The 14892-nt window shown below is 37.5% G+C and overlaps 1 protein-coding gene across 1 annotated transcript; it reads right to left on the bottom strand.

Moving 5' to 3' along the window:
- Positions 1 to 5302: 5302 nt before the first annotated feature.
- Positions 5303 to 14811, bottom strand: LOC132632758 (aminoaldehyde dehydrogenase 2). The gene is made up of 15 exons (XM_060348826.1): positions 14507 to 14811; positions 14086 to 14219; positions 13371 to 13451; positions 13137 to 13285; positions 11958 to 12050; positions 11753 to 11876; positions 11582 to 11647; positions 11417 to 11486; positions 10433 to 10509; positions 8986 to 9099; positions 6513 to 6590; positions 6276 to 6427; positions 6132 to 6192; positions 5924 to 6030; positions 5303 to 5656 (listed from the first exon to the last, which is right to left on the bottom strand). Exons 1-15 carry the CDS (start codon positions 14622 to 14624, stop codon positions 5563 to 5565), a joined length of 1518 nt encoding a protein of 505 aa, XP_060204809.1. The 5' UTR covers positions 14625 to 14811; the 3' UTR covers positions 5303 to 5562.
- Positions 14812 to 14892: the final 81 nt, after the last annotated feature.

Genomic DNA, 14892 nt, shown 5'->3' with positions numbered 1-14892 from the left:
CCCTTTATTCTTAGGCATGTTCTAAACATAATAGGCTCGAACGCGAGCCTTAGATACGACACAGTTCCAAGAAACTCGAGATTGAAATTTGCTCCAAATCCTTCAGTAAGATTGAATTAGTTTCTTATCATTTGCTGTCAAAGTGATCTATATGTATGTAACTTTCATAAACGAAGTCGGAATGTCTTGAAATGATTATGGACGACCTCATAAGGTCTATTATCCAAAGTTTACGTATACCACCTAAGTTCGGCCCGAGGTGGGCCCACAAAATTCTGATACTTTCTGTACGGTTCTGATTGATCCATTTCTGTCCGAAACTCACAGGTAACTCTTGGTTATCATTCTGTCTCCTATATGACAAGCGTTATGACTGTACTTATGAATATTATAATATGTTCTGACGTCCGAAGCGGTTCTAGACATTTTATTCTGATATAATCTGTCGTACCATCCCAAATGACATATGCGTATATACTGCGAATCTTGTCCGCTTACTTCGATTTGACCTATCATCTGGACTACTTCGGTTTCATTGAGTCTGTATAATGATCTGTATGTGTATGGTCTCTCATTAATCTATTCGTGGATGTCTCAATGCTTCCTTCACTGCGCCCGGGCCAGGTTCTGTTACTCGTGCACATTCCACTGCATTGTTCACCGCGTCCCTCGGGGATGGCGGCCAGGATGGCATATGATCTGTCTGTCCACCGCGTCCCGTACTAAGAGGGTCGGGTTCTGTTACCGCGTCCCTCATTAGAGGGCCGGGATCTGATATATATGCTATCTGTATATGCTTATGACTCTGCATGCATGATTCTGTCTGGTACACATTGGTATATCTGATCTGGACTATGACTCTGTCTGTTGCACTTTTGAAAGTCTGATTCGGATTATGATTCTGTCTGTTATACCTTGTACTCACTATATATATTTTTACTCTGTATTTCTGATCCGGATTCGGGTTCAATTCTGTCCGTTATATTTTGTACTTCTGGTTCGAATTATGGTTATATTGTTACAATTCCGCTTTACATACTCGGTACAATTTTCGTACTGACCCCCTGTCCTTCGGGGGCTGCGCTACATGCCCGCAGGTATAGACGCACCGCGTGATACGCCACCAGTGTAGGATCTCCGTTCTGCTGTTCGGGGTGCTCCCTTTTGATCCGGAGCTTATACTTTTGGTATATACCCTTTTTTGTTGTATATTTTGTACATATGCTTATTTGGGGTACGGCGGGGCCCTGTCCCGTCATCTGATTCTGTTATGTCTGTTAGAGGTCTGTAGACATGTTTGTGGGTTGTGGGTTATCACTGTTCTGGTAGGTATGTGTGAGGTTACGACTTAAGTGACCCTGCTTGCTACGATAGCCTTAACGGCTTATGTATAAGTCTATGTGTGTGCATATATTTTGTGCGATGTATTCTATACCCGTATGAATCTATATATGTCTAATTTAATTAGTTGGTTCGTACGCTAACTCTGTCAGGTAGGTACGTATGGGTGCCCAGTTAGGACACCAGTCGCGGCCCACGGGGTTGGGTCGTGACACTATGGGCCTCATACAATACAAATCATTAAAAAATAAGAGGAAGGACAACTCTGAGTGGGTTAGGTTGTCCGTACTGTCTGACACACGCATGGTTGGTGGTTGACCATGACAGGACGCTACCGATGCATAGCTCTCGCGCAACGGCTCTACCGGATCAATGGCCACGGATATTCGGACTTACGGCCCCGACCGACCCGGTGATGAAGAAACCGGACCAAACGGCGCCCCTACTCAGCTCCGGTCCGAGCGTTCCTTCGGTTCAGAATGAAAGCCTTCACCGATGTTCTTGTAACCTTCTTCCTTCGGTCCCCCGTCTCACCGGTTCGACTCATATCCGATTTTTACCGTATACAAAATTAAGAGTAATATTAATACAACTAAACAATGGTTAGAAAAATAAATAATGGTAACAGAAGTTCTGTGTTGGAAAACTTGGCCAATGAAAAGCAAAGAGAAGCGAAATAGTTTAAAAAAAAAAAAAAAAAAGACCCCCCAGACTTCCTTCATGCCACGTAGAGCAATTAGAAAGTGACTTTTGAAAGAATGATAGGATGATAAGATCAGAACAATGGCAGTTTAGTCGAGGCACACATATTTTTACGGAAAAAGCTCACATGCCATCGATAGCGAAATGACTCATCTATGTCACTCATCAATAGTTTGACTCATTTATGTCATCATCGTTTTATTAATTTGGGTAGAGTTTTTTATTAATTTGGAATTTAAAATTGAGTTGGTTTAATTAAACAACGTGAACCTCTAATTAGAGACCACATGTCACATCCAATATTATAAAATCGGTGTTAATGAAAAATGGCACGAATGAGTCATTTTGATAACGGCGATGGCATAGATGAGCCATTTTAGTAACGGTGATGACGTAAATGAGCCAAACTATTGACGAGTGACATAAATGAGTCATTTTCGCTAGTTCAATGACGTATTTGAGCCTTTTCCGATTCTTATATTGTAGCTACAGTAAGATTCCTTTTTGACTAATCATATTGCTCCATTTTCATTGAAATGACCAAAATACCCTCAAATGTCTTAGCAGACATGTTGACCTCCTGTGTGCTAACTCCTTCTAATATAGTAGAATAGAAAATAACATCCAACGGCAACATGGTAATCTATCATTGGTCATCACATCAGCACTTATGATGGAAAAACGTATATATATTAGATTAGATACAAACATGCTACTACCTAGTCTATATATCTATATAAAGTAAGGACATGGGGCAGGTGATGTGGCACTCTCCCTGGCCAGAATTCATATTTTTTTTTTTCCAGCTTTTAGGCTTTTTTACCTTATTTTCCTGATTAAAAAAAAAAACGTCGGTTCGAACTCTAATAGACACAATTTTTCGCTCAAGTTGCATATTAACAATTTAAGAGTCACTTCTTTGAGTTCAACATGGAAACACACGTTCCTCCATTTGGAAAATTTATTGCCCATTAACCTGTCATTACTCAATTACTCCTTCAATCATAACGTGGTTTCCCATTAAATTGAACCTCTTTAATTTATTTGGCCAATTAGAAATTTATTCATAAAAACAATGGCACACTCTGTATACTAATGGAAGACCAAGACCAAGAGAGCATTTTGGCTCCTTTAATAGATTTGGTAAAGGTACATTTCCAATTTCTATGTTTGATGGTATATACATGATACATCATGCAAATTCTGCGCAAACACAGCATTTTCGCCAATTACACGTTTTGAACGTTTGCATATTGGTTGGTGTAGGATTTTCTCAATATACATAGCCCTGATAAATATTATTGTTGTCCCCATTTAACTATTCTTAGAATATTTTTCGTCAGGTCTGGTAAACTTCTTTCTTGGCGTTTGGCTGGAACGATGAGTGAAGAGCTAAGGTTTTGTCTCGAAACGATTTATAGATAACTTTGAAACGTTGCTTTGAGTGTCTCCTTATGATTATTAGGAGTTGCATTGGGCCTTAATTAGAAGCCCTCCCCAAAAGTCACGCTCTTTCGGGAATTCGACGCCTAAAAGTTATTAAGAAATAAGTTATTATTTTCATCATGGGCACCGTTTTGAACTGGATTTGTAACCAAGGAAAAGGTACGCATGAAGGAAACCTAATAGTCACTTCTTGTAATTCTTTCTGAAATCTTTGCTTGCGTTTAGTGATCAGTTACAAATTTAAATTGTGTGTACCGTTGTTTCAAAATTTATCTTATTTGTTAGTTAGTGTATTTATCTTTTCCTTTCTTGCGATGAAATACCCATATTCTTTCAAAAGAAAAATACCCATAAGCATAATGTCTTCATCTATTGAATTTTTTTAGCCTTCTTCTCTTGTGTTTTTCTCTATTTCTTCTTCTTTGTTTCTTTCTACAGAGTTACATCGTGGAGAAAATTAATACCAAATTCGCACTCATCTCAAAAGCAACCTTCTTTTGAAATTATATGCGCAATGGTGGCTTTTATTTTCCTCGGGAGAGGAGAAGCTCATGTAAGGCTCGAAATTATTTTGGTCCTTATTGTGGGTACTAAGAGATATGATGTGACACTCCCTAAAACTAGAACTTTTATTTATCGTTTATCTTAATTTTTCTACTTTTCTTCTCCTTTTTTATTACGTGATTATTATAAGAAGTTCAAAAGTTACCTTTTTAGATCCCTACATTGTTGAAGACTCCCTCGCTAGAGGATAACGCTGCTCCATTACATGCCCGTACTAAACCTTTCCACTAATTAGAAAGTTTACACTTAGTTTTGTGTTACCGGAAAATAATAAGAATAACGTAAAGAAATATGGAGGGTATTTTTAGACCAATGTGGACGGAAGATACTTGTGAGCCACTTTCATACATTAGGAGTATTTTTGACCCTTTTTCGTACTTGAAATGTGAGCTTAGAAATAGCTTTACTGATTATCACCTTATTTCTTTTCTCATATTCTTTATTAACTCTTGATCTGTGGCTTAAGATATGTATTGTAAGTATACATTGCTTTCACGAAATTGATGATATGACGAGATCGAAATTAATCCCACAAATATTTTATCCCAAAATTTATTTCTATATTGACTAAGTTTATCGAAAAAGTAATGAAGAATTTCACTAAATTTTATACTTACCACGCGAAGCGCGATCAATATCACTAGTTTGTATATAATTCACAATCATTGGTTATTAGCCCTTTTCATGTCTTACTGCCCCAAAAGGGCAACTCACAAAATCTGAAGATTTAATCCATACAATCAGGTTATTTTCTCCAAAATTTCCATGGTTGACTTTTGTTTATCCTTTGCAGGGCCTCAATGCTATTTTCCTTATGTGAACTGCTCAGTGCATTTAGTTTATGTTGCTCTCTAAACCTTTCTGCCATAAAACGTTACTACAAGTAAATCCAAGTTGACACATTTAGATCTTCTTCATAAACTCACATTCCACCAAATTATAATAGTTGTATCATTATCCTAATTAGGCGTTTACTCCCACCATGCTATCTAACTTACCCCTAATGTTTATTTGGTAGCAGGATATTTCATGATTAAGTTTGAGATTAAATTTATATCGTATTTGGTAGACGGGTCAACCAAACACAGTATAACACATTATAAATTTAATCCCACCTTAATCCGAGATATCCGATCAAACTTGGAATTATTTAATCTTACTTCACAAGTGGCATAAATTAGTCCAAGAATTATAATACCAGAATAATTTAGTCCGCGAACCGAACGACCCTTAAGCTTTACTCCACCTATGAAACTAAGGGAAATCCCCTTTTATTCAAGATGCTGCAGCAATTACAGAACACTATTCCAAATTAAAGATTTGACACTTGGCTCTTAAAGATGAAATGAACAGAAGAGGAAGGCAAAACATCAGTGAAAAATGCAATCCATATTTTGTCCCGTCAAACAGATTTATTAGACTTGATGATAACAAACAACACTAGTTCTACACTAGATCAACTTTCATCTCTACTTCATCATTCACATGTTCCTTGACCACTTAACAGTTTCACAGCTTTGAAGGAGACTTGTAAAAAGCCCATGGTTCGTCGGGAGATGCATACTGAGTCACCTGCTTAATGTTTAGGTAGTTCTCAAGACCCCTGCGAGAAAGAAGAAAGAGCAAAATATCACTTATCAGCTGTACAACTTGCCAATATCCTCCTCTAGTTACTCCTCTAGTGTGGTAATACTACAACTACAGTTTTTACCTTCATAGTGGATTGCTTTTCTATAACATAGCTAATTCCAGAAAGAGAATTTTAAGCAGCAGAAAAGAAACAAGATGCATGTGAAGGGAAAGTGAGGTAATTGCTAAGCCACTTAAATGTTATTCAAGATGGTACCAAAATCAACCAATGAGTGCTTACCATTGCCCAAGTTCGCGTCCAAATCCACTACGCTTTTTACCGCCCCATGGAGGTTGCCAAAAGCATGGCTGCGAGCAGTTGATCCAGACAATCCCTGACTGAAAAGCCTGCAAAGTTCAATTAAGAAGAGGTCATCCCTGATTTTGCAGAAGCAGTACCTTTTGGTATGGAAAAAAGATGTTTTTAGCAATTGCGAAACTGCTCTCACCTTTGTGAAACGTTCACACCTATCAAGGTCTTTTGACAAAATAGCAGAACCCAAACCATACCTAATAGAGCAAAACGTGTAAAATAAGGAAAAAGAATGTTTGTAAAATAACAGAACCATCTATCTGAAGTCTAGCCAACTCACTTGGTATCATTTGCTAGCTCAATGGCTTCCTCTTCAGTTTTAAATGTTTTGACACAGAGAACAGGTCCAAATACCTCCTCTTTCCAGATTTCCATGGACGTATCAACATCAGTAATGATTGTTGGTTGAATATAATATCCTTTCTTTAAGTGCTGCAATTCAATGGAGAATTAAGTCACAATCCAACAGATTGATAAATACAGCACCTGGATACTTTCACCCAGAAGTATTTCTTACCGGAGGCCGTTCGCCACCATAAAGGATGGTTGCACCTTCATTTTTGGCTGTTGAGATAAACTTCATGACCTTCTCATACTGAAAGGTAAACAAACAGTCATTATATACAAGAATTACCCATAGGTCTACTTAGAAGGAAAAAGAAAGCAGCAGATAAACATGATCTGCACGTCATTAATGAGAAAGCAAGAAAAACTAGACAAAATTGAAAGCCGATATCCATGTCATTTTTAAAAAATGTTGCTTTACTCAGTGATAACAGAGTTCCTTATAGTATCTTAAATGACTTCTATACTGATGTGAACTATGGTCATTTTTTCCTCTATTTTGATTTTTTTTTTTTTTTTTACAATAACTACACAAGACCTCCCCACGTCAATTGTATTATGATTTCACCTCAAATTCTTTTTAAGATTTACGCCAACCACTACTTTACTTCACGGTGTTTTGATAGAAACTTCCCTTCAGTTAGCAAATGGTTATTTGACAATATATTTTGGAAAAAACAATCAATTAACTTTTCGAAATACATAAATTATCTTCTCTTTTTTTTTTTTTGGGGGGGGGGGGTCATCTTTTTTATTACATCAAACAAAATTTAGTTACATCAGTTCTGAAAGAAATGATATCTCACATCAATAGTTCTTTCAAAATAACATCGATTAAACTAGGGTAGACCAGATGGATATCGACAGCATTCTCCGCCGTTAATACTGGCAGTAGTCACTAGTCAATTAGTATCTAATGTACAGAACATTATACAGGATATACACCAAACATATAATTTTCTAACCCATAGTTATGCAATTACGGACAGAACTAATCAGATTTCTTTAGCCAGAATAGATAAACAACAATGGTGTGAATTGAACTTCAAATTAACAGTACTAGCTACAAAAGTTAGGAAAAAATTGTAATTTCTCAGACTGAGGTCCCTTGCATTTTGATAAACTAGAGGTGACATTAAACAATGACAAACACTTTTATGTTTCCTGCTGCATTTAGATATGATCACTGAATCAAGTAGCAAACACCAAAGTTTCAAACCAGAAGAATGTCTCATCAGTACAAGTAAAAACCTTAGAGAATTTGTTTATTTTTTCATCATCTAGAGCTTATCCTATTCTATTGTCCTGGTCAAGTAATAAGTCTCTGTGTGTGTGGGGGGAGGTGGTTAAGGTATATTGTGGAGCATTTGTTATTAACTGGGTACCGAGTAACTCTTCCTTTTCTTAAGAAGGATAATACCGGATAACTCTGTTCACCAAAGCTTGGACGATGGGAAAAAACCACCACGTGTTTTCGCCTCAGTTGGTGTTTGAACCTGAGACCTCATGGTCCTCAACCCGCTTCATTGAGGTCTCAGGGTTCAAACCAAAAGTTTTCCAATGAATATCAGCCACAAGGGGATAGTCTTTCCAAATGAACTCAAGAGAAGATATGAATGTGGAGGCTTTTCAGTGTAGCTTGTGTTTTTTGTTAAGTACTGTTGTTAAATCATCTAAACAACACTTGACCGTCCATAGGCACTTTCTTTTACCTTCTTTTATTTCCTCAAAACTTGAAGAATATGCAATATAAAACCTTCTTCATTCAGTGAAATAGCCTCTACAAAGTCTCGGACATATCTATCGACCAAATTATAAATGTGGTTGTGGAAAAAGTTTTAAATTTACTTTTTCTTCTCATTTTTCAGTTTCAAAAAAAAATAAAAAATTGCTGCAAGTACAAAACCATGCTGCATGTTAACTGGACAAATTTCGGGGAGCCGTCGCCATTATTTCATTCTTTTCCTGAGTTTTATCCTCCCCACACCAGTCCTTTAAACAAGACAACATCAATAGGTAACAAACTAAGATATGAAGGAATTGGAAAGAGAGAGAGCGATAGCTGGAGTTCAAGCATACAAAAAGAAGTCTGGCAGCATGCGTTTTGATTGTAAAATACCACTTTTTATCTGAGAGAAAAATCTTATAGCAGAGTCAAGGTCAACCCAAAGGGTAATTAATTTCCAAAAGAGTGTCAACAAGCTTGAAGAAAATGAGTAGACTCTTTTTTTTTTTTTTTTTTGAAGAAAATGAGTAGACTTCTAAACCTATTCAAGTTGTTCACCTTCCAACCTAATGCTATTACTTACTAATCCACAAGACTCGTCTACCTATGCAAGAAATCTGCTTCCCAACACTACCTGATGGCATGGCACACTATTCCTATACCTTCAGTTTCAGTCTGTTATGACTTTATGTTCCATATCCCCCAAACTTATCATATTCACTGTATCTTATCCAGAAGACACTTCCGCGAGTAAGTCACACTGGAGCAGGGAACAAACAAAAATTCTCACGAGTCCTTCACTTTATAAGCTACAGTGGCATCTATTCAAGGCAACACATAATGTTTTCTCCAAGAAGCAGCACATTGCAATATAGATAAAGCAGCATCCTCTACTAGTTTTTAGGCGTAATTTCTTTACCTGTCCACGACTAATGACAGGACCAAGCTTGCAGTCTTCTTCCAGGGGATCTGAGATTTTGATGTTTTTCGTCCACTCCAGAAGTCTGTCCAAAAATTTTGAAGCAATTGTTTCCTGCAAATTCAGAATTTGGTTTCACCAAGAGCTCTAATGTTAGACGATAATAGAAAGGGCGCTAGCATTAAAGGATACATCAAAGGGACTTTGTAATAGTATCGTTTAATAGTATCGTTTTCCCAGTGTTATGATAAGGTGGCATTTAAAAGAAAAGGTTTGAAGTCTCACCCTCTCTTGCCTGATTTCATAAGAGAGCGGATCATCCTGCTCCTTTATTAAAAAGAACATGCCAATTGAAAATGACCTACTTACTATTTGAGAGCCAAAAGAACTTCTGCTAAGACCATGACTTTTTTTCTTCTTTTTTTTTTCTTGGGAAATTTTTGAATTCTAAAATATATTTTGTTACAGAATACTTTACATTCAGTTAAAAAAATAATCTAAGGTTAAATTAATCAATCTCCAAATTGAAACTAAAATTTAACAATCTAATCTTTGTAGTGTACAATAAGGGATGCAGGCTGTTTTATCCTTTTCTTTGATAAGGTATCGTGCTCAATCCACAATTAGGATAATCCCTTTCCAGTTCCAACTTTCAAGAACTCTGGCAGGATATTGACTTGCTTCCAAAAAACTGAATTAAGCAGATCGCTCATCCTATACCAAATGATAGAGCAATAAAGTAGTGGATCCATTATCTCAGTACCACTTAAGAGCCTTTATTCCCTTCTTTATAACCAATTAAAACTAAGAGCCTCTTCTATTCAAAGGAATGAGAAAAAATCTGGCCCCGCGCTATCTGGAATGGCTCTCCACATATTGTGGAATCCTGATTGACGACAAATCCAAGACATGAATATGATATAGAAAGTACGTGTGCTCTATGAATTACTTAGTTATTCTATCACTAACATGAAGTACTATTACAGCATCATTTGTTTTGTGAAATGGTCATTTTTGAAGTATTATGTCATCATTTTCACGGACCTTGAGCCTCCTATGTCCAAGAACTGACATGACATGCTTAGATTTTTCACAGACTGATATTATGTTTGGCTCAGGTACCATCAGCAAACTATCAAACTAGGGAGAAACGTCACATAATTATAAACCAGAAGAAAACTTCATCATGAACAGCCAGTAAAAAAACCGAGTGACCCCAATATAGTGTTAAGAATACAACTTAAACTAATTATTTGTTCCTTAAGATACCCCCATATCTTTTTGTATTTTTAAGGAATTGCCGGATGCCAATAAAGGATACAGGACCAAATGGGTATATTTGTACTTTCTAGATAATGGTAAACAGGGTCGAGTCAAAGTTACTAAGTTGACCATAAAATTGAAAATTGACTAAATACATGGCCTTGTCCAACATTTAGCTTGTTACCTGCAATATAAGACGTGATGTTGCACTGCAAATTTGACCGTTTGTCCAAAAGCAGCCAAAAAGAGTCCACTCAACAGCTGTATAAACAATGAGGACACTTAAATTCAGGAGCTAAATCAATTTCCTAAATGCTGCGCAAAGATGACATCAACATGAGGGCCTGGAAATGTGAAAAGGAGAGACACGGATGCCCCAGTGCGGAGGTGTGAGAGGTTGGCCATGGATGGTTTCAGACGAGGTAGGGGTAGGCCAAAGAAGTATTGGGGAGAGGTAATTAGACACGACATGGCGCAGTTACAGCTTACCGAGGACATGACCTTAGATAGGAGGGTTTGGAGGACCCATATTAGGGTAGAAGGCTAGTAGATAGTCTCATTACCCTGCCTTATTAATAGTCGCATTATCGTAGTATAATTTCTTGTGCTCTAATTTATGCTATTATCTGTTATTTCCTGTGCTTTGATTATTCTATGTTATCTGTGTCGCTTGCGTTACTTCATTTCCATATCGCTTTGAATCTCTTAGCCGTATCTGACCTCTTTTTATGTTTTTATTGAGTCGAGGGTCTCTCGGAAACAGCCATCCTACCTTGGTAGGAGTAAGGTCTGCGTACACTCTACCCTCCCCAGACCCCACGTTGTGGGATTTCACTGGGTTGTTGTTGTTGTTGTTGTTGTATTTCAATTCCAACAGTTTAGGCAATTATTATGTATTTAACACATAACTCCGAGGTTAGACCATCGACTTGTGATGTGTTAGTGACCACTCCAATTCCAATAGCTCGGCTTTTATCTGTTCTTTCTGTTCCTATTATATATATATATTGATAATGTTCCTCTGAAATAAAAAAATATTGAAATGATGGATTTCCTCCTTTCCCAAAATTATCAATTTGTTAAGTATGTGATAGAAAATTCCAGATATGTCAGGAAAAGATAATATTTTTTAGAAGGGAGTTATCTTATAGGGTCTAAAAGAGCAAACCTATATCAAGGTCATGAATGTCATCAAACACGACTATTGGACTTTTTCCACCAAGCTCAAGAGTAACTGGCTGCAAATGAAATAGAGAGGCTTAGCTATGTTGAACCAACCAGCATATCAGTTTTGCCAATAGGAACCTAAATGATTATTCAGATGGAAACATACTTTAACAAGTTGAGCTGCAGCGGTCATGATCCTGAACCCTGTGGGGCCACTTCCAGTAAATGCAATCTGCTCACCCAAAGAAGTACAATGCATTCACCACATGAAATTACATAGCACTAATTGCGGGCACCGATCAATAAACGTAGATACACCTAAAAGAACAACCCAAACCTTATCAACATCAGGATGTGAAACCAAAGGAGAACCAGCTTCATGTCCCAATCCAGTTAGTATGTTAAGGGCGCCAGGAGGAAGACCCACCTCTCTACAGATTTCACCCAACTCCAAAGAGGTACTGAAGTTGAAAAAAAAGAGTAAATATGTAAATGATGTGGACTAATAATATGGATAATGAAGAGAAAAGATAAGGACTCACACAGATGCCATTTCAGACGGCTTAAGTACTGCTGCACAACCAGCAGCTAGGGCAGGAGCAACTTTCCATGTGCTCATCAATAGCGGATAATTCCTTCATAATGAAACAAGCTCATAAGTCAACCACCTAAATCTTTTCTCTCTCACCAAACACGATAAATCTAATGAAATTCACAATGCTCCAAAAGATTGATTTCTATTCTCCCTTGCTCGCAAAAAAAGTTACTATCTTTTTAGGAATCTCTAGCACTGTAAATCCTGTGGTTTCTCGCCTTACAGGAATGAACGGTAAAAATAAGAGAGAAAAGAGAAAGAGATTCTCTATAAGTTGCACCCCCCCCCCCCCCCCTCTCTCTCTCTCTCTCTCTCTGTCAACACCCAATTCAACTTTCACAAGCATTCCTGATTGCCTTGAAGCAGCTAGGTCAAGGCAGAGTCCCAATATGGCAACATAGTTTCACCTTTCACCTTCTGGCCAGGGTCTTTGTCTTGAAAAAAGGCAATAAGCTGCAAGCCCTTATCCTGGCAATGAAGGAAGATGCTAAGAGGGCCTTGTTTTAACAAACCCACCACAAAATTCACAAGTTCAGGGAAGATGCAACTTGTTTGAAGTCAACAAACAAGGAAATGCCCAGGAGACGCTCGAGTCTCCTACTTTTTTTAAGGCACCTAAATAACTCAAGACTCCTAAAATATCAACATTCCAAAGGCTTTCATCTCAATAACATTTCACCTTTTGTCTTTTGAAGAACCTGAAATGTGTATGTTGTCACTATCCAATTTGTAAATATAGTTCTCAAGAGTCCAACTGATTATCATTCTTGACGCTCATGTGTGGAGGTAGCATCCAACTTTGTCTATTAAAGACCGCTGAACTAGTTGATAACTGCCTTAGTGAGGCAAACTATTTTCTTTTCACCAACTTTTGGAGACGGGAGTTCATCAAAAGGCTATCTTGATTAATCAAAAAGCTCAAATTTTAGTTTAATATACAACAGTCATTCATTTTTCATAAATGCTCATAACAACATAGCAGCCACACATCATACAGAAACTGTATGTACAATGCAGAAGTTGGTCGCCTATTATATCAACTTGGTTGGGAAAAGAAGAATATCATATTTCCGACTGGGTTGAAAGAGATAATAAGGGCATAAATCATTAATGATAGGTGGTGTACCATGGAGTAATCAACCCCACAACACCAAGAGGCTCTCTATAAACATGGGTCTTGAATGCATCCAAATGAAGTTTAACTTCAGTCTTCTTTTTGGAATCCAAAGCTTCTGTGAGATCTGCATAGTACTCAAAACACGCTACGACATCATCCTGGAAGATAAGAAAGAGCACATAAGTAAAACGATGTATTTTGCAACAAATAAAACTATATTTATCACATTAAGCAAGAACATACTATATCAGAGGCAGCCTCAAACCAGGGTTTTCCATTATCAATCGTCTCAAGTGTAGCTAGTTCAGGCTTTTTCTCCAGTACCTACAGTAAATGTAAACAACAGCAACTGCATCATTTAAACATTAAAGAATAATCATGAATAGTCATAGCAATATCTGGCTGAGACGGATCCTTCAAAAATATACTACTTTTGGAGGATCCGACACGCACACATCGGCATTTTTGAAGAGTCCGAACAATATAGCCACCAAGAATTAAGATAAATGTAGATATGCAGCAGCTATTCACACACTACAACATAATTTAATCAGACTGGAATCTGCTATCTGCTACTCACTGTATTACAACCATCGAATTCGTAATGTTCAGAATCCAAGGCGAAAGGCAGTAAAACTGGCATAATCGAGCTGCAGTTCAGTTGATAACCAAAAGAATTTACTATCATTCAAAGAGAATAAGATTTGCAGATGTTATTCAAATAGATTTAACTTGCTAATGGCACTAAACACAAATCGAGCGAACAAACATTTGGTTAACGGAGCTCGCAATCGTATGGTCTTGGAAGATAGGAAATTAACACTTGCTTGCACTAATATACAATTAAAAAATTGCAAGTCAAGCCCATGAAAGCAATACTTATTAGTATATTTGTGAAAGAGAATCAAACGTGCTACGTAGTAGAGATATGGAAAACTTAGCAAACAAACAGACAAACCTTAGCAGCAATAGCACGAAGATATTTAGCGCGCTGTGCTCCAGTTGTAGAACCCCAGTCATCTCGACGTAGCGCATTCCTTGCTGCTTTGACGGCGATATCTACATCCTCCGCTGTAGCTGCCGGAATATCCCCTGAAAATCCAAAAACATCAGAAAACACAATCGGATCAAACAAGAACTCATTCATTTCCAGGCCTTCGTTTGTCGAATATTTCTGAAATCTTGCAAAAACGAAATCCAGAAAATCCTGTTTCTGAAGTAGTTTGAGGGTTATTTTAGAAAAGATTTTACTTACATTACAACCATGAAAACACTTGCAAATCTTCAAAAAAAGTTAGGCACGAAATAGGTTTTTTGAAAGTTATCAAAAGGGTTTAGATTGCAGGATCTTTGAAATGAAAGCAATAAAATTCAAATACCGATAGTTTCTTCAGTGGCGGGATTGATGATAGGAAACCGATTCTTCTTAACGGGTTCTCTCCATTCACCGTCGATGAACAACTGCCTACAAGGGATCCGTATATTAGGAATTGCCATGCTTGATCACTTTACTCACTACTTTATGTGTGTGGCTACTAATAAGAGTGGAAATATGCAGTGCTGATCGCACTTTATAGCTGATGAAAATCTGGAAAGAATTCAGTGAGCAAATGCCACTGGACAGGTATCGGCTGTCCACGTCACTTTTCGGAGCCCCAACCACGCGCTGTCCTCACCCGAGCTTCTGTGCACAGATTTGACAAGGATATCTGTATAATTTTGAATTTGGACTTGAAGATAAAGTTGCGTTTGGTTATAAGTTTAG

The sequence above is a fragment of the Lycium barbarum genome, chromosome 3 (assembly GCF_019175385.1).
Source record: "Lycium barbarum isolate Lr01 chromosome 3, ASM1917538v2, whole genome shotgun sequence".
In the NCBI taxonomy this organism is placed as follows: domain Eukaryota; kingdom Viridiplantae; phylum Streptophyta; class Magnoliopsida; order Solanales; family Solanaceae; genus Lycium; species Lycium barbarum.
The sequence above is the reverse complement of the archived record's forward strand: the minus strand, read 5'-3'. Positions and strand labels throughout refer to the sequence as shown.

Coding starts and splice junctions, on each gene's coding strand:
- LOC132632758 (XM_060348826.1), bottom strand. CDS start 14,624: ATGGCAATTCCTAATATACGGATCCCTTGTAGGCAGTTGTTCATCGAC. Junction 11,877..11,957: donor CCGTCTGAAATGGCATCTGT/GTGAGTCCTTAT, acceptor TTTCAACTTCAG/TACCTCTTTGGAGTTGGGTG. Junction 9,100..10,432: donor CATCACGTCTTATATTGCAG/GTAACAAGCTAA, acceptor CTGAATTTGCAG/GAAACAATTGCTTCAAAATT.